General features: G+C 40.1%; 1 protein-coding gene across 3 annotated transcripts in view; it reads right to left on the minus strand.

Moving 5' to 3' along the window:
* Positions 1-502: 502 nt before the first annotated feature.
* Positions 503-25583, minus strand: part of UGGT1 (UDP-glucose glycoprotein glucosyltransferase 1) — a 38199-nt gene continuing 13118 nt past the window's right edge. For 2 of the 3 annotated variants that reach the window (XM_063407903.1, XM_063407902.1), the window contains exons 12-41: positions 24758-24849; positions 23976-24126; positions 23613-23732; positions 22723-22808; positions 22178-22313; positions 21146-21277; positions 19627-19791; positions 19320-19440; positions 18535-18633; positions 17213-17236; positions 16584-16678; positions 15774-15980; positions 15073-15204; positions 14038-14168; positions 13101-13196; positions 12676-12778; positions 12161-12240; positions 11516-11705; positions 9786-9944; positions 8020-8105; positions 7602-7686; positions 6495-6583; positions 5926-6030; positions 5282-5366; positions 4517-4699; positions 3178-3338; positions 2571-2685; positions 2211-2327; positions 1870-2029; positions 503-1457 (exon numbers count right to left, since the gene is read on the minus strand). In XM_063407903.1, coding sequence (XP_063263973.1) covers positions 1432-1457; positions 1870-2029; positions 2211-2327; positions 2571-2685; positions 3178-3338; positions 4517-4699; positions 5282-5366; positions 5926-6030; positions 6495-6583; positions 7602-7686; positions 8020-8105; positions 9786-9944; positions 11516-11705; positions 12161-12240; positions 12676-12778; positions 13101-13196; positions 14038-14168; positions 15073-15204; positions 15774-15980; positions 16584-16678; positions 17213-17236; positions 18535-18633; positions 19320-19440; positions 19627-19791; positions 21146-21277; positions 22178-22313; positions 22723-22808; positions 23613-23732; positions 23976-24126; positions 24758-24849 — 3531 coding nt within the window. In that variant the 3' untranslated portion in view covers positions 503-1431. The remainder of the gene's footprint in view (positions 1458-1869; positions 2030-2210; positions 2328-2570; positions 2686-3177; positions 3339-4516; positions 4700-5281; positions 5367-5925; positions 6031-6494; positions 6584-7601; positions 7687-8019; positions 8106-9785; positions 9945-11515; positions 11706-12160; positions 12241-12675; positions 12779-13100; positions 13197-14037; positions 14169-15072; positions 15205-15773; positions 15981-16583; positions 16679-17212; positions 17237-18534; positions 18634-19319; positions 19441-19626; positions 19792-21145; positions 21278-22177; positions 22314-22722; positions 22809-23612; positions 23733-23975; positions 24127-24757; positions 24850-25583) is intronic. The other variant, XM_063407904.1, reaches the window with a different exon arrangement.

A 25583-nucleotide genomic window follows, 5' to 3' on the forward strand; every position in this document is an offset into this window, starting at 1 on the left:
AGGATTTACAACACAGCAAGTCCAGAAGAATATCTCACATCAGAATTATTGGGCTGAAGTTCTTACAGCACAAAACATTTACCTGCATAAAAACACTGGAGGCACAAAAACCCAAATAGTTTGGATTTCTCAAGTGGCATAGGTGACTGTATTTTGTACTAGAAATGTCCTTTTAGTTCTTACATTTCAACTCTTCAACTCCTCAGTGTTACAGGGAGCAGACTATTAACCCTAGAGAATGGGGAAAACTGGGTTTGAGGGTTTTCTTTAATTGGTATGTTCATAGTACAGAACGGTGGCAGCAGCATCTTTAAAAATGAAGACATGAATATGAATGATAAAACTAGCCCAGGGTAATTAATCCTTGCAAGAAGAGACCTTCTTGTCCATGCACAGAATGAAAGCAAATGCAAGTGAAATATCCAGAAACCCCAAAATCAAATTAGGACTGTAATGTGTGCAAGGAAAAAGGATGATCAAAGGACTGAGTGGGAACTAAAGCTTAAGACCTATGAACTCTGAAGTTTTTATTGATGTGACAACATCTCTGTTTGAAGAAAAATAAAGTTAATGAAATTTACATGATGATAAACTTCCAAGCTTCCACAGATTTTTCATAAACAAAAAAACATTCATGAATCAGTGAACCACAGCAAAAGTAAGGCCCTACCAGTTTTGCAGACTGATTTACACTTGGAGCAGGAGGAAGGGAGGGCACTTTGATTCAAGTCATATAGGCCAGGATGAACTCAGCTGCCAAATTCTCTGTTCTGCTCACTTTGTAAGCTTAGGCATTTGCATTTGGGTGGGCATTTAAATAGATTGTGGTAGCTTTACATTTAGCCAAACCATCAAAAGTTGGGCAATGAATGAAGACAGGAAATAGAAAATCAAAATAATGCTGGTTTTGTTACAAAATCGAGGGCAGACTGAACAAATCCAAGAAGTATTTTCAAATGCTTGAAAACCTGAAGGTGAAAGAGTGTCCCAAATTCAAGGCATAATTTAGAGCTTTATAATGTTACCTGGAGAAATTATGTCCATCAGATGAGGTTAGGAGGTGTGCCTGCAATTCCCAGCCTCTCAAGTTAGATCTGAGGCTAAACTGGAGCTTCATCAGTGGTGGAGGCAGCAACAGCTGAAGGAACAGGCTGTGGCTCTTCTGGTGGATTGTGAAGCTTTGTTTCTGAAACACTAAATTCCATCCTGGGCTCCTTTCATCTCCACCACAGGTGCAAAACACCAGTAATGCTAATTCCAGCAATCCAGATCCTATTTCATATGCAGAAATTAACCCAAAGGCAAGTAATAGAAATGCATACATCATCCCATTCAATTATTCAGCAGTTTTGCAGACACACCGGAAAAAAACCTAGCTTTCAATATAAAAATTGTCTATGAAAGAGTCTAACTTGAGTTTGTCTCCATGGATCATAATTCCACATGTGCTTCTGGATCTGTGGAAGAGAAAAATGAGCACTCAGTTTGAGCTGCCTCAGGTGGCAGATTGGTTTGAAAATCAGTATAGCCTCCCAAGATTTGTTCTTTGCAAGGTACCAGAAGAACAATTCTCACCCCCAGTGTGTGGCAGCACTTCTTTAAGGGTTAACATAAGGCCAAGCTCAGAAAATTGCAGGAACAGTGAGGGTCTTTTACAGAACTGCAACAAGTCTGTTCTCTGGCTTTCACAATTAGGTTAAATTACACCAGACTTGCTCAGCAAGGTCCTTCCATCTCACTGCACTCCCTGATGATTTCATTCAGCCCTCATTCAGCCCCTGTGCTTGGTACAAGCTCACAGTGAGGGAGGACACAGCAAAAGAGCAACAGGCACAGAGGAAGTCACAGAAGTACAGAAACAAAGATTACCATGTGTGTGTTGTCCTGGCATCTCAGCTGGTGTTCCCATTTCTTTTTCCTTCTGGAAATGACTCTGGAGCAGTTTGATTTCCTGATCATAGTCCTGCCATTCTGGAACTATCCTCATGGCTGCCTGCAGCTTGGGCTCTTTGGTCATTGGGTTGTTGCACTGCAAACAGAACAGACAGGCTGCAGCAGGTTTCTGCACTCCCCAGAGGTGTGCTTCCCTCTGCAGGGATCAGTCTGCTGGTGGAGCAAGTACTGATACAGGCTGAGGGAGGGAAGTGCCTCTAAAACTGGTTGCTGTATTTTAATGGGATGTAAGAGTGAGGGAATCATCCTGCACTCACCAGATCAATGGTTTTTGCTCTCTTCTTTGAGGAATCATCACACCATGTTTCACACCACAGCCACTCCTGGGGAAGGGACTTGATTGGTACTTGGTGGATCATGTTGTTTGGCAGATCCTGTTGTGCAGAGTTAAGAGTCAGTAGCTGTTTCCACAGGGTGCAGAATGGGAGGAGCAACCCCCCTCCCAAACCAGCAGTATTGTGAAGGTGAACTTCTGTAAGGGTTTTCTTTTTTCCCAATGCAAATAGAAAATGAAGAATCAACACTTCATCCCATTCCAAAGAAAGTCCTTCAGAAAAATCCCGAGTCCCACCCTGACCCACAGCCCAGTGAAACAAAACAAACACAGTAAAACACACCTGATCAAGGTTGGACAGGCTGTTTGGATCCTGGCTCAGCCCCTGATACTGTCCTCTGAGTCGATCTCCAGCTGCTATCTTTCTGAACTTCTTCAGATCCACAACATACAGAGCACTACATGAGAGGATGAATTAGTCATGCATTTCACTGGGGGAACACTGCAGCCCCACTAGAGCCCTGAGACACAACACCCTCAAACAACCTCAGGCTGGCAGCACATCAGATGAACCATTACAAGGCAGGACAGCAGTTCTAACAAGGTCATGGCATGTACCAAAAAGAATTTTCAACCAATCTGTCTTAGCTTTGCTGCCATGCAGTCCCTGTTCCAACATTTGTTATCAACAAAGGACAATGTCTGTTGGTTAACACTTCAGCTCTTCACCTGTAGAACCTGTAGCATACTGAAATAATTTCAGTATCCCTAGTGCTTCCAAGGGACATGGAACCTTAAAGAGGCAACAGGCAGCCAGAAGTGGTTCATGCAGCCCTCCATACCTCAGCTAGTTTTCTGCTAAGTAGCAACAAAAATTTTACCCCTCTAGTTTGAAAAAGAAAACAAACAGCACCCCAAACAAATAATAAAAAAAAGAGATTCTTCAGTACCTGATGTGGTATTTTCTTCCAGCTAAATGACTTGCCCAGTACCCTGATTTCCAGAACCTGTAGCCATCCATTTCCCTCCGGCTGTCACAGAAGGGAGTGTATCCGTAAGGAGCACCATCCAGATTGAAATCCCTCAACTCCTTCAGATCTGTGCGCACAATCTGAAGGGAAAGGACATTTTTGTTTTGATTTCTAGGAGCCTGTCATGGGTTATTTGCAAATGCCGTACAGGATTTAATTCCAACTGAGCAAAGAGATAAAGGAAGAATTACCTGATGTACGTGGCAGTCCTTTGCATTATGTGTAGGTAGTACAAAAATACAGCACAAAAGGTGTTTTCTCCCCTGCCCTTAGAGCTGGAGCAAATAAAATAGAGCTTCAAATAAGCTGAAGGGGCTTGGTTTGACAGCTGAAGTGCAAACCTGTTTCTTAATAAGCAGCAGGAATTCTCACTATACATGACCTCTACTGTGATTCTTGGTATCCCTTCCTCTTCAGGGTCTGCAGACCCTTCAGGGATGAAAGCTTTTTAATGTCTTTTTGACAGAGATGTGGCACTAGCACTACTTTAAAAATACCACTCTAATGGGAAAAAAAGCCTTAAAATCTCTCACAAGCAGAGAAACAAACAATCTAAAGTGACAACTGGGCAGCTGGAAATCTCTGCTAACTGATCCTTCAGCTTAAGTTTGACCTGGCATGGCATCACACTGTCCATGTGCCAAAACCCCCAAGGCAGTTTACACTCACTTGTTGCTAATCTGTACTTCCCATTTCAGATGTGTTTTTGAGAGTAGTTTTGGCAGCTCTCGCTGTGCACATTTCCTGCACTTTCCAACCCTTGAGGAGTGAGCACACCCAAAGCCTTCCAGTCCTGTTTGCCTTGTGCACAAGGGATTTGCCTTTTTCCTCCTCTGAAAGCCACTCAGATGTGGCCAAGTTAAAAGCAGGGGCCTGGGAGGGCAGGGTGGTTAGGAAAACACTGGCTGTGGTTGGTGATCTGCAGGCTGGGGAACAGACTGAACTGGAAAAACGGAAGGGTGAAATGAGAATCCACTTGGCAAACTAGCTGGAATCACAATGAGTGAATGAGGAACCAGATAACAGTAAAAGACAGGCCAACAAAACCAATCTTGTGGAAACAGGCACAAACCCCAGCCCTCAGTGAAGCATCCAATGATGACAGAATCAACCTCCAGTCATGCCTGTGAATGGCTCAAACTTGCAGCCCTTCCAACAATATGGAAACTGTATTCAAGAACTTATTATTTAAAAAAAAAAAAACAAGAGAAAAATAAAGATAAACCAAAAGACCAAATAACTCCAGCCTCTGTGTTACCTGATCAGCATCCACAAACAGGATTTTATCAACAGCTAGTGGGAAGAGCACGTCTAGAAAGAGGATCTTGTAACCCCAGATGATCCGCTGCTTCTCTGTCTGCTGGTGCAGCCAGCGTGGCCATTTGTACTGGACAAGCTCATACTGGAAATTGTATTTCTTGGCCATGTATGGGATGAACTCCTGCAGAGGGAGGGGAAAAAAGGAGCTTATCTCAATTCTTTGTTCCTCTGCAGGAAAAAGAAAAGCACATTACAAGAGACAGACTTCAGTCTAAGGCACAGAACATCAGAAAATGAGACACCACAAAGAAAATTAGTTTCATTGTTAATTCACACAAAACACTGAGCCCCAAACTGAACAATCAATACAAATTGTAAAGCCAACTATCCTGAGACAACTAAATATCTCAGCATTTTTGTCCACACAGTTCCTTATGAGCCATTTCATAGTGATCCACAGATGAGTTTAAAAGAAAGCATTACTCATTTCATAACAATTCACAGATGGGACAATTATTGAGGGTGTACAAAGCAGTCTAAGTGGGAGCATGTAAATGAGGAAAGAGCATTGGGAGAATTTTTTTACTGGAAAAACTTGTCCCACTGTCACATCAGCTGACATTCTCATCTGTGAGGCTTTCTCCAACTTTGTGTTGAGTACACTTTTAGCCAAGTGATGCTGGTGCAGCACTGGGGAGGGAGGGGGAAGCAGCTTGAGGCATCTTTCCCCCACCACCAAATAAATTTCTAATTAGTAACAAACCTTGAATGTAGGTGATAAGTAGTTCTTCAGAAACCAGAACTTTAAAGGAGTCTTGGTGTGTTTCAGCACAGACAACATCATTATGCTATCAAAAGAAAAAAAAAAGTTACAGGAACAAGTGGCACCCACAAAAGATGAGGTGTGTAATAGATTACAAATTGCTGGGCTACATGACTAAACTATTTTTATGTGTCAGGTAACTGAACCTCATGCATAAAGAAAAAGTGGGTGGCTTCAGCCTATTGTAAACTGCTTAATTTTATCTGCAAAATTAGAAAACCCCTAGCTATATTTTCTATATTTTAACTAGGTAGAGAATATACAACCTGTTGGCTTTCACAGCCCTTTGAGAACAACAGAAGCTCAGATCCTTTCCAAAGTGACTTATGCTGTAACTTCTTAACAATACATTGGTTATACTGTAGTGAGAAAATTTAGGACAGCAACACACCATCTATTAAACTAAGTCTATTTTTAACTCAATGCTATGCTGACAAAAGTTCCTATGACACAGTAGGTGCAGATTCTAGTGGAATTCTGAAGCATAAAAAGTGGGTTTTTTTATTCTCTTGCAAATTGTAACCCTTTTCCTTGTGCAAGGGCACTGATATTTGGCACACTGGGATTACAAATTCTCAACTGACCGTAGGAATCTCTCATATAGGTGTCCTGAAGCCACAGAGAATATATTTAGTACATCATCTTTATCCTGTTTCACATCTTCATTCTTTTGTCCTCCTGTGAATCCCCTGAAAGGAAAAATACAGTTCTGTGAAGGACAAGAGAGGAAGGGCCAGCTCTACAGGAAAGGCTGCAAATACAGCAAATGGCTACATTTTGGCTTTAATACAATTGGTCTGTGGGCTTCTGGAGTCATTCCCTGCTGCCCAGGGCATCTTCCCCAAGGCAGAGTGCTGTGCACAGGACAGGGAAGGTCCAGGAGCTCAGACATGAACACCTCTGGGTGCAGAGAGCACTGGCTGAGGGGCAGCTCTGGGAAGGAACAATGTTTTCAGGCTCCCAAGAAACAGGAGGGAGAAAGGGAGGGTAAAAGCAGGAGCCCAGATCTCTGCCAACAGAGGAGTGCAATGAATGACAGCCCTGAATTCAAGCAATCCTAACAGACAGCTGTGGAATTTCACAGACATCATGGTATTGCCAAATAGTTTTCCAGTTTCAAGAGACTTGCAGGTTATCACTGAATTCATTTTACCATTTGAGAGATTCCCAAAATCCAGATTCATTCTCATTGGTGCCATCACTTAGTAGATCTTCATTCATCATATCAAACTTTTTCTGAACCTGTGAAGTATAACACTGCTTTAGTGAGTTGGAACCACACATTGAGTAAACATTGTCAGGAGTGTTATCCTGACCGTGGTTCTGATTTTACCTGCTTGAATTACAGCCCATGAGCTGGCAGGTAACCTAAGCTGTCTGGGAAACAGCTCAGCAATGAAGTGACTTTTTCCAAACAGATTCCAAAGCAGCTTTCAGACACGTGTTAGCCTGGATGGTTAAAATGCTTTTCTAAGAGATGTCTAGTGAGCAACCCTGATGATGGAGGCTGGCAAAGAAAAGCCTTTAAAGAAACCAACACCCTCCTAATCCTCAAAAAACCCCAAAAATCAACACACCAATTGCACCAGTCTCTAAGTGGTATAACTGCCCACTGAGACTCCAAAGCAGAGACACAACAAGACAGTGAATGGGGAGAACATCCCAAAATTAGTCCAGCACAGTAAATGGTGTCAGGTGTGAACTGGCTCTGTTACAGCCATCATTCATCTATCCAGTCATTCTTCATCTCTAGATATCACTTATCTATCAGTCATTCTCCTTAAACTTCTCAGCTATGGCATTACCTGATAGGCAACCCTAAGAGACAGCAGATTAGTAATTTACCTTTTTTTTTCTTTTTTTCAATTGCATTCTCACCTAGCCTGTGTCAGAGTGACAGAAAATGTATTGCCAAATGAATACAATTTATCTGTGACAGGTAAAATGCTGGCTCAGTGGACATACTGAATGCTTATTACTAGACATATATAAAAAACTGCTTTTACCTGAAGTTATAAGCAGTCAGGAATTGTATCTCAGGGACATACACAAGGAGCAGGACTTACATGCCATTCTCTCCTGTATTGAAAACCCAAACCAAGTCTACAGATGATGCTCTCTGCTCCTGACACTGTGAGCTCTGTGCAGACTGCCCCAAGTGTATGCTCATGGGAAGGGAGCTTCAGGCCTTAATCCAAGTTTCTCCCCCATTGCTGGTCAAACAGACTTGTTTAAGAGCACCTCTGGTTTTTAAACTCACCTTGACTTTAATAATTTTGCTCTTGAAGTTATTGAGAACAACAATAACCTCGTTAGCTTCAGGTGGAGAGTCTGTGCCATCGTGGCTGAAAACAGAGCAAGACACTGACTTTTACTGCAAAGCAGAAACATGTTCTTTATTTCTTCTGCTCATTTTTATACATGTATTAAACCTCAGCACTGCAAAACAGGTTTGAGACATGACAAAGAAACAAATACATCTATTTGAACACACTTAATGGAGTTTTAAATTAATTAATTTCACCTTGCATAACTTATGTTCAGTATGAAATGTAATTTGCTGTTTATGTTACCACACTTGGGCAAGGGAACCATTACAGATGCACAGATTACAATGCCTACACCTCCTTCAGAAGTTGTACAAGAAAAAGACTGAAGTGTTTCTTATCCTGACCTACCTGTAGATCCTGTAAATATCTTCAGATCTGCCTTTTCTCAGTCTTAGAGTCCAAGCACCAGGATTGGCTTTTAACTGAAAGTAGCCCTGTAAAGTGAAAAGAATATTTGGTAGTTTCCAGAAAATGCAAATGCAGAAAAATTAGCTTTAAGGTCCTGTGTTTTGACTCACTGTTTTAGATCTAAAATGTTATTTGCAAGCCCATTGATCAACATAACCTTAAGGCTTTAAGCCCAGAGAACAGGAGAAAAGCCCCAGAAATTATTCCATTCAAAATTGTTGGGTTTTCCCTAAGAGACAGAAGCTTGAAGAAGTCTGGCATTATTTGTTAGATCAAAGTCTTCATTGTCCTGATGGGAACAGTGCAAACCCAGAGTCTTTTTCTGCAAAAAGTTGCGTTTATGAAGGAATGAGGGAATTTCAAAGCACTAATTTGTAATTATACAACAAAATCTGAAGGAATTCTGAAGCTGTACAGAATGGTTTTTCATCTACAGCAGAAGCAGCAACATAATTTACATATTACAAGACATCTCTCCTACAGAACTCAGAAAATTCCAATGTGAAATTCAAATATTGTGTTCAAGTCTTTTTAGTTTTAGATTCCAGATCTGAATATCTTCCTCTGTGATTTAGATTTTTACATCTATAGAAGATAGATGCAACTGTAGAGATGCTTTAGTGTCCCACTCAGTTTTATACTGTGGTTTCAAATGCCTGCAGTTCCTATGTGAGCCAGGCTGCTTCAAAAAGAAATTTAAGAAACAGTTTTTAAAAATTTGACATAGCTAATCAGAAAAAGGACACTTCTGAGTTTTACTCCCCAACATAAACACATGTAAAATAAGGGACATCTTTCTACAGTAAGAAATAGTACATCATTCTAGGCTATACTTTGGCTAAGAAAAGGCACAAATTGAAAATGACTAAGAATTCTAAAATAAATATTTAGCACCAGTGAATATTTTTCCTTGTTTTTATTTTAATTCATCTAAGTAAATGTAATACCTTTAAAAAAATAAAGATTAAAAAAGAAAAACAACCAAAAAACAATACAATAGGCAATTTACTTCAGTTTTCCTCTAATATTGCATGTCAAGAAAACATTCCAGTAGCTGGCTGCCATAACCTCAATCCATTACCTCTCTCCTGGCCCAGTGTGGACACTGACAACACACACATCCCTTGTGCAGTGACATTACAAAAGCAGCTGCAGGGAACAATCATTCATTTGGATTTCCAGCATCTTTCCACAACTAAAATAAGCAAAAGCCATTCTTTCACACTCCCTTTGTTTTCTACAATGTCAGCTATCCTTTATTTTCTACAATGTCAGCTATTCTTGCTGACTGTCTCCATTTATGCCACAGATCTCTTGAAGAAATGGATCCCCAAAACAAGACAGCCTGAGGCTCACAGCACCACAGTGGATGGCCTCAGGAGGACCCTGTCTCAGGAAAAAACTGTCTGAGCTTGCCTGGAAAGGGGTTGCTTATGAATATTGGCAGCATTTAAAGATAAAGCATTTAAAGATACCCCAGAATATCTCAGCCAGCTGAAGGGAGAGGAGAGCATCTTGAAGGAGGTGAGAGACAGGGCGAGGCTTCAGCCCTCGGTGTGAGGAATGAGGTGGTTCTGATGCACTGCAAGCAGCTGTGGGGAGCAATCCCACCCCAAACCCAGAGCCCCTGCAGAAATCACTCAGTGCCCGATGGCAGGGCCGTGCTGAGGGCAGGAACAGCAGCTCCAGTCCAGCAGGACACTCACCAGGTTGGCCATTACGATGGTATCCACGATGACAGGGCTGGTGGAGGTGCCCAGGGTGAACTGGAGGCCCCGGGGTGGCTGCCCAGTTGTAATGTCATAGCAGTGTCCCTCCAGCAGCAGGTACTCCAGCTCATACTCTGCAGCTACAACGCTGTCCACCTGGAAGGGGCACAGAGCTCTGAAGTGCCAGCTTTGGTCATTCAGTTACTCTCTAGAATAGCCTTAGTAATTAAAAACCAATTTTACCAGAGTAATTTTATTATTAGACAAATACCTAGAAAACTTTAAAGAGCTCAGCTCTTTCAAGTGACAAACCTTACACAAATATTGTTAAGGGTTTCCCAGACCAAAAAAATTTGAATCTCAACAAGATTCAAAGATCTCTTCTAAGAGATGTCTAGTGAGCAACCCTGATGATGGAGGCTGGCAAAGAAAAACCTTCAAAGAAACCAACACCCTCCTAATCCTCAAAAAACCCAAAAACTCAACACACCAATTGCACCAGTCTCTAAGTGGTATAACTGGCCATTGAGACTCCAAAGCAGATACACAGACAAGACAGTGATGCTGGATAAGAAAAGGGGAGAATTGTTGCTCTAGTCCATGATTTATTTTCTTTAACATTTACTGGAGAATGGAGCTGGTATCTCATAAAAAGGATATGATGGAATGCAGAATTTTGACTGTAAATCTGTTCAAAGCTAGTCTCAACTAGTATTAGCCATCTGAAATAAACATTTTGTTTTGCTCTGTGTTACTCTTACAGTGCACTGAGTACTGTCAGGAAACACACCTTCCTTTCTTTCTACACTGAACAAAGGTGCCAAGGAAAGAGAAGGGAAAAAATAACAAAAAAAAAAAAAAAAAACCAAACCCACAATCCCAAAAGGTTTGGGTCCCTACCAAGCCAAACTCAGATTTAGCCTGAGGACAGTACATAAGCAGAATGTTAATCTAATCCCACAAACATCTCCTCTCATTGCACATCCAAAATGACAGTTTAATTGCTACAGCACCAACAGACTGCACTTTGGGAACTGGAAATGGTGCACCTGCAAAAGCAAAGCTGCTGTTCATTTGGAAGCTCAGGAATGCATTTTGAATGCCTGAAGCATTTAAGCCCCCTCTCTCTCAGGCTTTCAATTAATCTAAGGGGTGGGAATGGGAGTCAGAGGCTTGAAATATAGCATCAATGCTTCATTTATGGCTTTACAGTTTGGGTGAGAGATGAAAAGCAAGACACTCCTAAACCAAAACACACTAAACCAAAACCCAGACCATAAAACACACACCAAATTTCCTAGATTTCTGAAAAACTAGTACAGGATTAACAATACCACATATACCACAATACCATATCATATTCCCAAACAATATCAGAGAGATGCAGAAGTAAGAGGGGAATAATAATACAGTGATCAGTGAGGAGGAGACCCAAATTTGTGATGCCCACGAGGCTGTAAATAAAGACTGTCCTATTTCCAGAGCCTGTTTGTAATGGCTTTGACAGTCTTGTTACACATACATGTGTAATATCTTTACAGTAAGATAAATAAGGGTTTCTCCCAATTTCCCCTCCTAGAAAACATGTAGAAGTCTGCAAATGCAGTAACATCCACAGCCCTATATTTATTGGCATTTTAACATTCTGCATTTCTTTCCCATAAAAAAGCAAGCCCTGGAAAACCATCACCATTTAAATGCAGAAGGAACATGATGATTTCTCTTACCTCCTCTAAGAAGATATTGTCAAGGTCATAGGGGGTTCTAACAGACTCCACCATCCAGCTCTCAGGAGTATTTAAATTCAGAGTGAACAGGGGAGACTGGGGCATATCTAAAAACTTGGCAATGGGTCCTGGAGCAAAGTTATTCTCTGCTGTGAAAGAAATCTCTGGCTCCAAAACATAGCGGTAAAAGCTGAAATTTCAGAAAGAAAACATTAGAACACCAAAAATTGCCAAGATTTGCTAATATATTTCACTTTCATTGAATTTGCAGATGGCATCAGCTTTCCCTGGCCTCTAATGTCTCCAAGCCTTTGTCCAAAACAATGCAGGTTGTGCTAACCTTAGGACAGGTCAGAATTTCTATCTTGAAGGACCAAAACAGACTGTGCAAGACTCAACCATTAAGACTAGTAAGTTATTTAATTTTATATAAATACAAAAAAAAAAAAATTCAAAGCACCCAACTTGTGATACTGGTCGTGCCATCCACAAATTCACAGATTTTCTGTGGGAAATGATGCTATCACATAAATGAGCTCAAAGCAGTTATTGAGATTTCCCATGGGACAGCTGACCATGCTCCTGTGCTTGCACATTCCAGCAGGTTTCTCTCTCTCTGCCCCCCTGTATCATGGAAGTGCTTACCTTTTCAGTGGCATGTCAGAAAGCTTAGACTGGCAGTTCATAAACACTCTCAGGTTCATATTTATCAATTGGTTCAAAACCTAAAGTAATGAGAAAGAGACATCCCTTAAAAATGCTAATGAGGAGAGCTGACACTTTTATAGACAGGACCTCAGGGTGGATGTTATCTGCTCATTCCCAATCCCCCTCCTTGTGATTTGCTTTATCACCCCCCCATTTTTAATTGGTGGTTTTAAGCACAGTTTCCTGCTCCTCACATCTCAGACATTCTTTTTGGCATGCTGAGACCTCCCTCAAGAACAGAGTCACTAAGCTGTGAGAATAGTGAAATTAAAAGCTCTCTGGGCAATACCTGAGCATGATCTCGTTAGTGTGTAGTGCAGCCTAATTAGTGTTTCCACTGATAAATGCATTGTGAAACTCAGACACGCTATTAGAAAGGCACTGGTGACCACACAGTCAAAGAGGAAGCAAACATTCCAAAATGATGGAATTTGAAGTTGCTCACAACGTACCAAAAGTAACGGAGCAAGTCTTTGAGCATCTCTGGTCACGGGATCAACAACAGCCACAACATCAAAGTATGTCTCCCCCTCTTTTGGTCTCAGTTTAACTGCACTAAACACAAGAAAATACTATTTTAAAGTACTAAACATGGGGATAAACACTTCAAATGCGTTACAACCCACTGCTCCCCATCTCATCCTGAACTGAAATTACTTCCTAAATACTGTGCACCTTCAAAAACTAAACAGAGGAAAAAAATAGTCATATACATGTATGTTTACATGATAGAGAGATAAAATTAACTTCTGGAATCTTCCTGAAAACTGCTGGGGACTTTCCTACTGCTACTTAGATTTTTTTTTTTAATTAAATGCAACATGAAACAGTGGGAAAGTTAAAAGGCACAGATAAGCATTGTTCAGCAATTCTATACCTGTATCGTTCTTCAAAAAAATGATATTCAATCCTTGCCTCTCCTTTTGGCTGGGCAGAAAGAAGAGCATCCACTTTCATTACCAAGTCACTTGCCCTGAAAAGAAGGAAAAAAAGGCTTGCAGATATCCAAAAAAGCCTGTACTTATCACATTTCTGCCAGGCAGCAGCAATGTGAGAAGGCAAACAGAATCCAGATACCCAAACACTTCTACTACCTGTCTACACAGGCTCTGAAGAAATAAACATATTTAAGGGGTTATACACCAGTAATTTAAACTGGTTGCAGCCTCATTGCTGAGTATCCCAAAGGATTTAACTCTAACAAAGACAGAGCAGCTGTATTTTAGGGGGTCAGACAGGTTACAGGCACTGCACTCCTGATCTTCACCAGCCACTCAGACCTGAAAGCCATTCAGATCAAACCCTTGTTTCAGTGCTCTTCCCATTTTACACTGCAGCTCTGAGCACCAGGAAGCAATCCTGTAAGTGGGGAAACTTTTGAGAGGGGTCCTATCACAAAAGATAATTACTTTTGAGCACTGCTTCCTTTTTAGTATTTCCATAAATTTTCAGTCTAGTATTTTAAGAATATATTCAATCTTAAAGGTGTAAAACCTCTTGAAAGTTCAATGAAAATTGATTTGTCCATCACACCTTTGCCAAGAAGCAAAACTGTACAGGTCTGTCAGGTTTTCCTGAATTAATTGTCTCAGAGATTTATACTGACAGCTGTTTAAATTGTTCATACTGAACTCACAAGCCTGGTGAATTCCACTAAGTTCTACGGTGTTTTCCAATTTCAGGGAAATGTATTACTAAAATCACTTTTATGTTAATAAGCCAAGAAACACTAAAATGAATTGCAAATCAGATTCACAAAGTCATGTTATCAAGAGTTCCAGCATTTCTCTGTAAGCCTCCTGATGTTTACTTACAGATCTTCTTCAAATCCCAGCTGCTGAATCTGAGATTTGATTTTCTGTCCTGATGTCTTTAGTATGATATTTTCAAGGAGATGAAAATCATCCTGGTTGAACATCTCTCCATCCTCTAATGGGCCAATAATCTACAAAAAAAAAAGCAGAATCAGCATTATTAGATAAAGGCTACAATGAAACAAAATTTAAAGAGGTATTAAATAAATACTCCAGCCCAGTCTCAGTGGAAGCCAACTGATATTAATGTCAGTGGCAGCAGAGTTTAACAGGTAAATCCAGGTATTTAGAGCCAAAAGTCCCAGACTAAGGCATAAAGCACACACTTAAAACTTTCACTGGGTCAGGCACATTAAATTATACACGAAGTACCACATCTGGGAGGGGCAGCAGAACACCAGGCCAATTCTAACAGTCCAGCAAGACTCCAGCAAATCTCCCTCCTGTAGCCTTCAGAAGCCTAAAAGCTACCTAGACAAGCCTTGCCATTTTGGTAATGAGAATAACAGGATACAACAACTCATCACCTGAGATTCTTAAGGTGTTGAAACACCCAGCAACCACCAGGACCTGCGGGGGCTTTTACCTGACTAGAACAGATGACAATAGAAAACCCAATGCTGTACAAAGCTGGGTTTCATTATTTCAGTGAAATACTACTGTAACATCATTTACCTCATCTCAGATAAACTATAATAAAAACAGGTGGTAGAAGAGACCAAGACACTTTGGTCAGGGCAAAATAGAGCATCATTTTGCTCAGTAAACTGAAGCAGCATTATCTTGAAAATTTATCATCCCCTTCTAGCCCTGGACTCAATTCACTGCCAGCATGAAAGCAACTTTGCTATTGAGAATTTGTACCAAACACCAACAACTAACTGCACACAGTAAAAAGAAAAGGTCACCCAGGTGTGAATAAATCAAACTGGGAGCAGGCTGACACTCCTGTGTCTGATCCCCAGACTCTGCTGCTCACATCTGCTTCCCTCTCACATGTGGAATGTGTATTTCACTGCCTGCTGCTCATCTCACCCGTCCATTGCTGATCACAGCCCTCTGCCCCTTCTTCAGCTTTAGAACATCTCTGCAATAAACAGCATGGGACAGAACAAAATCCATCTTGGGAGACTCAAAGGCTTCTTTGAAAATATTGGTATCCATGCCCTAAAAGAAAAGAATACTTGACATTGGAATAGGAAGAAAACTACACCTCTGCACACTTTAAAAGACACCTTTTTGTTTCCATTCAAGAATAACTTAATATGCTGCTAAAATTGATCCCTGCCCTCTTTTCTTTGTGGTCTTAAATCTAGTTTGCTTGTCACCATCAAACACTATTCCAACTTCAGCTGTGAAGGGTCACAGCTACTTAAACCAGTTCCAACCTTCCTGCCTAGCTTTATAAAATCTACTTTGAGAAATGCACTTGTATTTTTTTCCCAGCTTTTAAAAAAAATATTATTCTCCTAACCACCCAAGACACACTTAAGTAGATCCCTGCACCCATGCTCCTTTTGCCTTTTCCAAGTTATGTAGCTTTGACATGTCTGAAGAGGTTTAGATGGATTGTTATATTTAGGTAAGCCCTTGAGAGGTTAAAAACAATCTAGCAAACCCAACAGGGTTACTTTTATCTTACTGCAGCTTCTGCTTATAAATATACTACACTAAAAAATTAATTTGAGGAACAAGCAAAGCACCCTCCCCATGTAAATGCCAACAGACAAGCCTACCCCAACAGCAAATTCCAAGATGTCAGCTCCTGCCTCCAGTGCCTTCACAGTTTCTTCTTTTGCCATCTTGGTGATGAAGTTCTTGGCATTATTTGAGGTTTGTGTCTGCAAAGCTGCCCATATGGCTTTAGCTACCACTGTATTCTGGCTGTTGGGTTCTTCACTAGGATTATTGATCATGCTAATTCGAACGTTATTGCTGGATTTCTGTGTTTAACAAAGCAGGGAAGGGGAAAGGTTAAAATTTCTGATATAATAAATATATAACAAACACTACAGCAAAAGCTTTGCATTTCTTAACCAGAATGTCAGATTCCAAATTGGGTAAATAACAGCACAAGGTTAAAATGATAAATTAAATAATTTAACATCAAGCATTTAGCTTTTGTGTAGGCACCACTGTGACAGCAATCTTCCAGATAACCCTGTGCTACCTAAGAAATCCAGGACCATGGCCACCATTCAGTCTGGCAAACCAGTGATTCAGCTGTAAGCTGTGCATTTTTATGTTTCAGTTATCCTCCCAGAACCAATGGGACAGAGCAGAGAGCAATGCTTATGGTTATCTCCAAACCAAAACCCAGATATTTCAGTTTAACACCACGGGTTTAAAAGAGCATTTATTGTATTCTGTCCTAACTTAAGATCAGCAATGTTCCAGTCCCTACATAAAAGATGAGGCTGGAAATGAGAGACCCTGCAGGGAGAACCAGTCTCACCACAGGTCATATCACAGGGAAATGCAAAACTTGTGTTTTACCAAGTGCTTTTTTAGCACTGCTAACCCATTCCAATGAAAATGTTACCTACCTGATGTTTAATGGCATCATACAACAATTGCCTCCCTGAAGGTTTATCAAAATCACCAACAATCCAAAAGGTAACTGGTCTAACAAAGGAATCATCTGCAATTATTAACAAAGAAAAAAAAAAGGAGAAATTTGAGGGTGAAGGGAAGGAAAGCTTCATTTTTTCCTCATTTGGAGGTAAACTATGATGCACATGCAAAGACTTCAAAAACAGTAAAATTCCATAGAAAAGCAATGGATGAACCTAAGCTACGAAGCCTGGCAAGACAAAATTAACAGAATTGGTATATTAGTCTTTATTAGGTCATTCAGAAAACCCATGTGAGACAGCATGCATTGCTCCTTCTAAGCTGGATTCTTTCAGATTTTTGCTTGTTTGCTACCTTTTCAATTACAAATCATAAAGAAACATATATATAACTTGCAGATTGCAACTGGGGTTGGAACCCAGCAGACATATCACTTCTTTGTATTGAAGCTGTTAGTTTACAAATCAGTTTTGTATAAAGACAAAAGTGCTGCAGCAAACATGCATTTCAACAGCTTCCTTCACTGCCTGCTGGTTCTAAAGCCAGTGATAAAGGAACCAGAAAATTCCAAGAATATAAGAAATGCCAAAGCATGAGTTACCATAGATCTCCTTGGAAGACATTCCTGGTCAAAGAGCAGAAAGGAAAGGGGAAAAGGAGAGACACATTAATAACTTGATGGTAATCCCAATGTGTATCAAGAAGCTGCAGCACTGTACTGGGCATAACCAAATCACTACAGTTCAGATCCAAATGCAACAAGTTTGAACTATTTTATTGCAATAAACTTTGACTTTTTCTGCCTCTCAAACAGATGGATGCTTGATTTTCATGCTACAGCATTAGTTACACTACATATAACCAGTTTGATGCCGTAGGGTGAGGATATCACTCTGGACTGTTTACAAATCATGCCATTGTGCTGTTATCCTCCCTCTTTAAAAGCCAGCAGGGCACTGCTGTACCAGTGCTGGTGCTGAGCCAGCAACACATGTAACTTCTCCATTACTTTAGAAAAGAAATGAGCTACAGCATTACTGTCATCAGATAGCAGTTATTAAATATCTTAAGCAGCAGAAGAGGCACTGACCAAAAAATGTCAAGCCATGGAATTGCAAATTAATGCACTTCCCAACAAGCATGCCAAGGAGTGGATTTAATTAATGCTCTACAGGAGAAACTTGTTCAAATCCAAGTGACTGAACATGAATGAAGAGCAGGCACGAGACAGGAAGAATATTTCAGGTAGTGCATGGGTGGCAGTGACTGGAGATAGGACCATGGACACTTGGGACACTCTGGTAGAGACAGGAGACAGGAACAGGAGGATTTGGGTCAAATGACAGCAAAAATCCAACCAAAATGAAGAAAGGAAACACCTGATGATGTCTGGTTAGACCTGATTAGGCTCTGTGTTACATCTATGCAATTCCTACACTAGAGAGGTACAGCCAAGTTTAACACTTTCATGTGAAACTGTGACAATACTGCCACTGGAAAAGCAGTGCATGCACTGGAGCAATAAAACCAGCACTGACCACGTTAGGTGATGTCTTATACAATGGGCAGTTAGAATTTCCTTCTGAATCCATGTAACTTTAGCAATTTTGAATAATGAGACAGAGAGCTAAAACCCCTTTTATATTTTTCTAGTCATTTGCTTACACTGCTGTATTTCTGGGGGTCACTAGCAGCACAGCAAGGGCAGAATTATTCATTAGTCATTAAGAGGTTGGATTGGGTTTAAAGAGGGGAACACTCTTGTTCCATGCAGAAGTCATGTCTAATAAAGAAAAAAGGAAATCTTCAACAGACTATGCCATTACCCACAGGCCTGACAAGGGTCAGTGTGTGTGTGAAGAACTGCACAGATGCTTGGAAACACACATAAAAGTCTGGATTCAGATCCACCACAGATGTTACCTTTCTTGGTTAAGTAGGTCATGCTGTTTGCAACAGCAGCTGTCTTATCTTTAGAACCCAATGTGGTAAATCGAGCAAAGTCATCCACAAAATGGTTATCTGAGGAAAAGAACAAGTATTAAATGCCAAAGCAGCTATTCCGTGTAAAATGAAAATAAAATCACTACTATTACCAGAATATCCCATTTTGCTCCTTGTAATACTGCTTGTCTCATTTTCACTGTTAATATAGGGGCTCAGAAATTAATTTTGCTGTCTCGCAAGTTACAACAATAACTACATTTTCATATTTGCATATTTGATAGTAGAAGTCAGTTGAAAGAATTGCCCAAGTCTCACTTGGTTGACACTAGTACATGCAAATAATACACATTGAAAAATCCACTGTGTCACTATTTTTCAAGCAACTCAAAAAAGGCAGGTGGAATGTCATTGTACTGCAGTCACTGCACTGGGTGTTTTAGCAGGGGAGCATTTTGCTAAATCTGAAGAAATTCCAGAGATGACTGTCAACCCTGACCAAAAGGAGGTCAGAACTAAGAAACAAACTGCTGCTTTATGCATTAAATAATTTCTCAGCTTCATGAGTCATATTTCCCTTAAGGTCTGTATAAAAATAAAATAAATTCCCATTTTGAAAATCAGTAGGCATTTAATGTTGTAGATACATCTGCCCTGCACCAGGGCTGAGTGCTGTTAATGCTATGCCACTGGAGCTTTCCACTGCAACAGCAAGTCTTTCACTCAGACATTTCATGTTTAACACAATTAAAAGCATCCCTTACTTATTCCTGTCAGATCTAGGTACTCTCTGTCAGACCTTAGGATTCTTGAGTTAATTCTTGGAACAACATTAGGCTGGTTCATGATATACTCAACCACATCTTGATCATTAGATAGTTCACCCTGAAGGAAAGAGGAAATAAGCATCATTTGTTACTTCGCATACAGAATTGCCTTATATAGCTTTAATAACAAACAAAAAGGTAAAAAGTAATTATGCAAGTTGTTTTGTATGATATGTAGCCATGCACTTGTGAATCACTTTTCCAAATCTAGTTTCCCTCAGCCACACACGAGCTCAGCACCCACCAGGTACACGGCTCTCTGGAAGATGCTTGTGGTTTCCAGGATTTTGTGCATTGTCACAGTTTCCAGGTCATCAGGATCCAGCTGATCCTTCTGGAAGGGCATTCCATTGAACAGGACCACAGGGAGAGGGCCCACACCCGTTTGCTCATAGTAAGCTCTTGCTGCCTAAAGACAGGAACAGAAGCAGCTTTAGCACACCAGCCCTTTGCCACAAAGGTTCCTAAAAGCTGTGCAATACCCACAAGTCTAAACACACCATGAGATCCTTCCCACCTCTGTTAGACACAGAGAATCTATCTTTGAAACTCGCAGAGTTTCAAAGCAAAAAAAGTTACTTCACAATACAGCAGTGCTAAATACTCATTATGCTTGTTTTGTAAATTAACTCCAATGAGCAGTTTCTGGTAGTGGCACAAGGTGCACAACAGGAAACATGACTTTGTCTGTGAAAGCAAATGCAATGCAAGCAGTGATAGCTGTAATGTAAGACAGAGTAGAGAAATATTTTTTTTAAGAATGTGTTTCTTAAACCTGTAAGAAAACAGTTACTTGTGAGGCAGGGAATTATTCTGTCAAGAGAAATTCCCCTGTTTCATGTAACCATTGAAAAATGCACTGGCATTGACAGATACCCTGTTAGAAGTTAAAATTAGGTTCTGCTGGTTAGAAGTTTTGGTTGAGGCCTCTCCTCTCATACAAAAATGTCTGTCTTACTTTTATGGATTTTCATTTCCTTAAAATATTTTTCTCTTCACTATCCCACACTGGAAGACCCCCCCCAAATGCATATGAGCCTGTTTTCTGTCACCCTGACTGCATTCCTGACATTTACAGATGTAGGCAGCATCATGTGTGTTACAGAGCTACTGGCAACAATAATTTCATTTGTTTTAGAACAACAAAAAGTAAGAAACATCCCCCTATAAAACCTCAAATAAAATCTGCTTCATCTCACATGTAACTGGTTCAATAGTGATTTGCCCTCCTAATTTTCTCCATCCAGAAAAGTATCAGACCTAAAAATCACTTCAAGAATTATTTACAGAAATTGTTGGATGTCTTGCTATAGAAAAGGCATTTTGAATTCATAATCATGGCTTTATCTCACACAGTATTCAAACACTGATTCAGAAGCCCCACACTGATCCCTCCCAACATTGAGACTCTTGGTTTTTTGCGAACCATTCCATCATCTTGATTTTTTTTGCAAACACTTTTAAACTCTACTGAAGTCTGCATTCCATAATGAAACCCCAACTTCTGAGTCACAAGAAAGTTATCTTGGTTCTTTACATATAGATTTTTTAAAAATATATATTCCATTTTATGTGTTATGTATATTATATAAAGTGTGCTGAACATAAAGAGGAAAGTATTACTAGAAGTCTCCCAATGTGGTAACAAAATAGTTACCTGGCTGGTAAGAGAACTGGATCAAGAAATTGTATGTAATTATATTTTCAAAACTGTTGTAATAAAAGAAGTGGGGAAAAAGCAGCTCTATTTCCTGAATTCTTACCTTTCTGTTTTGATCATAGGCAGAATCGATTCCCAGGACGCTGCTGACTTCCACATAAGGATACTGTTTCTCAAGAACACTAACAACATGCTCCACTTTCAGCTGATCCCCTGTTTTCACTTTGTTATAGATCTGAAAGGGGAATTTCACAAGTTTACAGCTGCAACTGTAAAGCCTCTGTCCTTATCAAGGGTAAACTGACCTGTCACTTGTAGTACAGGAGATTATAATAAGGCATTAACAGCCAGACTGCAAAACTTATTTTCATATTTATCAGCTGCAACAGCCCCTAAGCACTTGTACCCATTATAATGACTTGTAGTCATTCCAGTGAGATTGGAAGAAGGTAAATACACATTTCTTTAAATAATAACTTGCATCTTTAATTAGAAAAGGGATTTGAGGAGGGAAAATAGTTCTCTGGGGAAAAAAGCCTCAAATAAAGCATATCCAAGGAGCTACCTTCCCTTCAGAACTTGGGATATGCTTATGAACAATATAACCTCACATGTAAAGCAGGTAACTCTTTCCCTCTTGAAGGCACAAGATTTTACTTCAAGCTACAAATACACACCCAAAATAAAAAGAATAAAAGTAACTGTCTTTAAGTAACCAGCAATTTAACATCACAGTATGCCCCAGTTCGCCACTTTGTACGGGTATCAAACCACAGGAGAAATTCATTTACCAGCACCTGCACTGTCCTTTGATGTGGCAAAGGTGCATAACTGGAACTGTTCAAACCAAATAATAACATTGAAGGGATGGAGGAGTTCAGAACTCAGAGACAGGATCAGAAAAATGTGCAAAAGTGGTAAATGTCACAATGACACCCAGTCTCACTTGCTCAAGTCAGGTCAGAAGCACATTACAAGGACACATGTACTCTGTGGCACCACTATTTGGAGATACTCTGCACACTAACCCAGCCAAAGAACAATTCCTTTCATTATCACACATTAGCCCATTGACATCATCTTATGTACATGGAAAATATTCAAGCATTCATTTCTGTTTTAAATGAATCCTTACAGACATGACGGTCTGAAAAGCGTAATTATTGTCCACTTCTTGTGCCACATAATTGTATGTCCTCAGGAGGGCAACACCAGCATCCTGAAGTCCATCAACATCCTCTGCATCATTAACCACAAAGGCCAGTCCTATCCTGCAACCACACAAATCCCCAGGTCATCATTTTTATAAAGAATCAACTCTTCGTACAACTGCTGGCTGTGATCAGCATCTTCAACACAGGTTTTTTCTAGAACAGCCTGGGAAGATGTTGAGCAGAGCAGCAAGGAGTCAAACTTAGGACATATCATCTGTAACAAGTCCATCAGAATCTTGCTTTTCACCTGTCTCCCATGCAAAACTTTAAATTTCTTTTGGACTGTTAAAAAACTGAACTCTGTTTTCCTAATAGAGAAAGTTATATTCAAAAAATACATACATACCTCAAATACAAGGTATTTAACATTTCTGCAGTGTTCTAGCAATGAGAATTTTACAAGTGCAAAAGTCCCATGAATAAAACGGATGTAAAAAACCCCCAAATATTAAAACACAACAATTACCTCAGTGGGATGTGGTTACTGAAGAACATTTCTGCCACATTCAGTAATTCTGCTGTGGTCTCATGGGTAGGATCCACTATCAGCACCTGTGTACAAACAGCAAGTGAAAAGTTTTCATGCCCTGGGGAGCCAATGCTGCCAAGATGTTCTGTGCTGTCCCAACCCAGACAGAACTGGGACATTCAGACTGCACACAGGGACCCCCATTCATGAAACTGTTGTCTTAGAATTTAAAATTTTCTATGTTAAAAGTATTGAGCTCCAGAGAAAAAGGTAACACATCAAAGCTCCCACAGCTTCAGATGGTTCAAGTCCTATTTTTCACTAACCAGAAGGGGTTTTTTGCACTTTGCCATATGACAAAAGTTACAGTGCACAGTTTGCAAACTCTTCATCAGATCTAAGTAATTTACCCACAAACTAAAAGGACACCCAGGACTAAGCTGAGGGCTATTGATCATCTGTTCAAGTCTTGATGCAAGAATGCTTTTAAGTGAAACAACTGAAGTTGGTCTTAAATCTGCTAAGAAGACAACAGTTAACAAATCTGACAAATCTCATTAACCAAGCTCAAGTATTATCACAAAGTTGAAACACACCAAATTGTTATCTATCAGGTAGTAACTGTCCATTGACAAAACAACTCCTGGCATCTAATAGATGCCACAGAATCATGCTCAGTAACCTCTGAATCTCAGCCATAACTTACTAAAATCTTTTAGAAAAAGAAGAACAAAAAAGAGAACAAAATCTTTCAGAAAAGCATCCTCTCTCTCAAGCTATTTAAGTGACAGGGAATCCAGGGTATATGTGAGGTAAGCTGCAAAAGCTGATGTTCCTGCTCTTGACAAAACAAAATGCACATTTCATCCAGTCAGACTGTTACTTACAAAATTATGGAAGTTTTTTCTAATCTGCCTGATCACGCCGGGAAAGGTGGGACGCAGCAGCTCTTGCACACTGGAAGGCCAGGAATTGTATCGACTGTCAACTTCCAGGTTGTTGATCCACTAAAAAAAGTAAAGGCATTTAAAAGATTGACAATCCTCCTGCTCTGGTCTGAGACTAAAGTATTTTCAAATCGGACACTATGTTGAGAACTGTAGAAGTAACAAATTAAGCTTTCTAAAAAGTGCTAATTATAACCTTATTATCCTTTTTACTTCACTGCAGTTTCAGAGACAAGGCCAAAAGCTCTTAAGAATGCATTACCCAAGAGCAAATCAAGTGTTTCTACCAAAAGCCATACTGACTGAGATGGCAGGGCTCCTGATGTCCACGGCATAGTCAGAATCTGAGGGCTGGATGTTCAGCTTCAGGACGTTGTGCAAGGAAACGCCCTCGATGCCCAGGCTGTGCAGGCCCTCCATCACGCGGGCCTCGCTGCGCAGCACATCGATCAGGCTGCAGGGAAAGCACAACGGGGGAAATGACCCACTGCAAATAACTTCTCTTACCCTGAGGGTTAACTGTGAAAGGGATAAACCAGCCTGCCACGGCCAGGCATTAGTTCTTATTTATCATCTATTTCTTACTGTCCTAAGAAACTTGAGATGATTTAATCTATTCAATTAATATTGTATAACTAGGAAAAACAATGTTAAATCAGGATACCCAATCCATTTTATACATATATATGTGTATGTATGTATTATTGAAACACATCTTGACAAAGACATAGGGTAAAAATTTACAGTGGTTTATCCATTGAGAATCAGTCTGCTGTCTTCAGAATAAATCTGTATGCTGACAGTCTGAGAAATCAAAATCTTGCTAGGTCAAAAGAACAGCACAAAGGTGATTTCCCATTCCAATCTTCAAGGGTATTCCACTTTTCACATAGATTTTTTTGTTGGAAATGCACTTTGAGTAAGACAAGGAACCATTATGTGCTTTTTACAGTACTTACTAATTAAACCTAGTCTAGATTATGAAGAAGGTTCAAAACTGCCTACATAGCTTTATCATTCATGCACAAGCAAGATGCAAGTTTCTGAACAGGATGCAATTATTGTGAAAAATAAAACATTCCTACCTAAATATATCCTGAGTGTCTAAATCAATAAGTAGTCCATTGATGAATAGGGCAGAATCTCCTGGTTGCAATCCTAATGTTCCCTTGAAATACTGAAATGAAGTAGGAAGCCATTAGAAGAGTGCTCTGCACAGAAGATATTATTAAAGAGTTTAATGTTGGTTTTATTCCAATAGATTTTGTCTTGCAGTACCAGTTACAAATTTCTATTTAGAGACATGATGGACACTGAAGGAGAAACATTGTATTTGGATATTTTACAACACTACCATGATGAAGACTCTGAGCAAAGCAGAGGAATAACAAAAGTAACACATGAAGTACCAAGTACAGGAAAGTAGCTTCTGATCAGAAAAAACTTACATTGTTTATTAAATTAATAAGGCTCCCAAAGAAAATCTGATTGTTAAATTGTATCTTTCTGTGGATAATTACACAGTAAACTCTAACATAAGGGTAGCAGTGAACTTCACTATCAAATAATACCACACAAAGTGAGTAGTGCAAAGAACAGCCCTGCAGAGCAGGGTTAGATACAGCCTGGTCTGGATGTAGTAGCCCAGGTATTCCCTGAATAAAAATGAAACCATGGGTCAATTTGTGGACCGGAGTCTTCCCTAACACACAAAGAAAGGCCACCAGGCAGCTTTAGCTTGGACTTACATCCTATGCTTTGTCCCTTCCAGAACCACATGGGACAACAAAGCCCATCCCTTCTCCTCTGATTTTATCACTACTGAACAACAAGGCATTTCTCTCTCACAACAGGAACCTCAGGAGACCTGTAAGTAGCTTTGCATTTACTGCTAGACTCACCAAACATCAC

This window comes from Prinia subflava, chromosome 11, assembly GCF_021018805.1.
Source record: "Prinia subflava isolate CZ2003 ecotype Zambia chromosome 11, Cam_Psub_1.2, whole genome shotgun sequence".
NCBI lineage: Eukaryota > Metazoa > Chordata > Aves > Passeriformes > Cisticolidae > Prinia > Prinia subflava.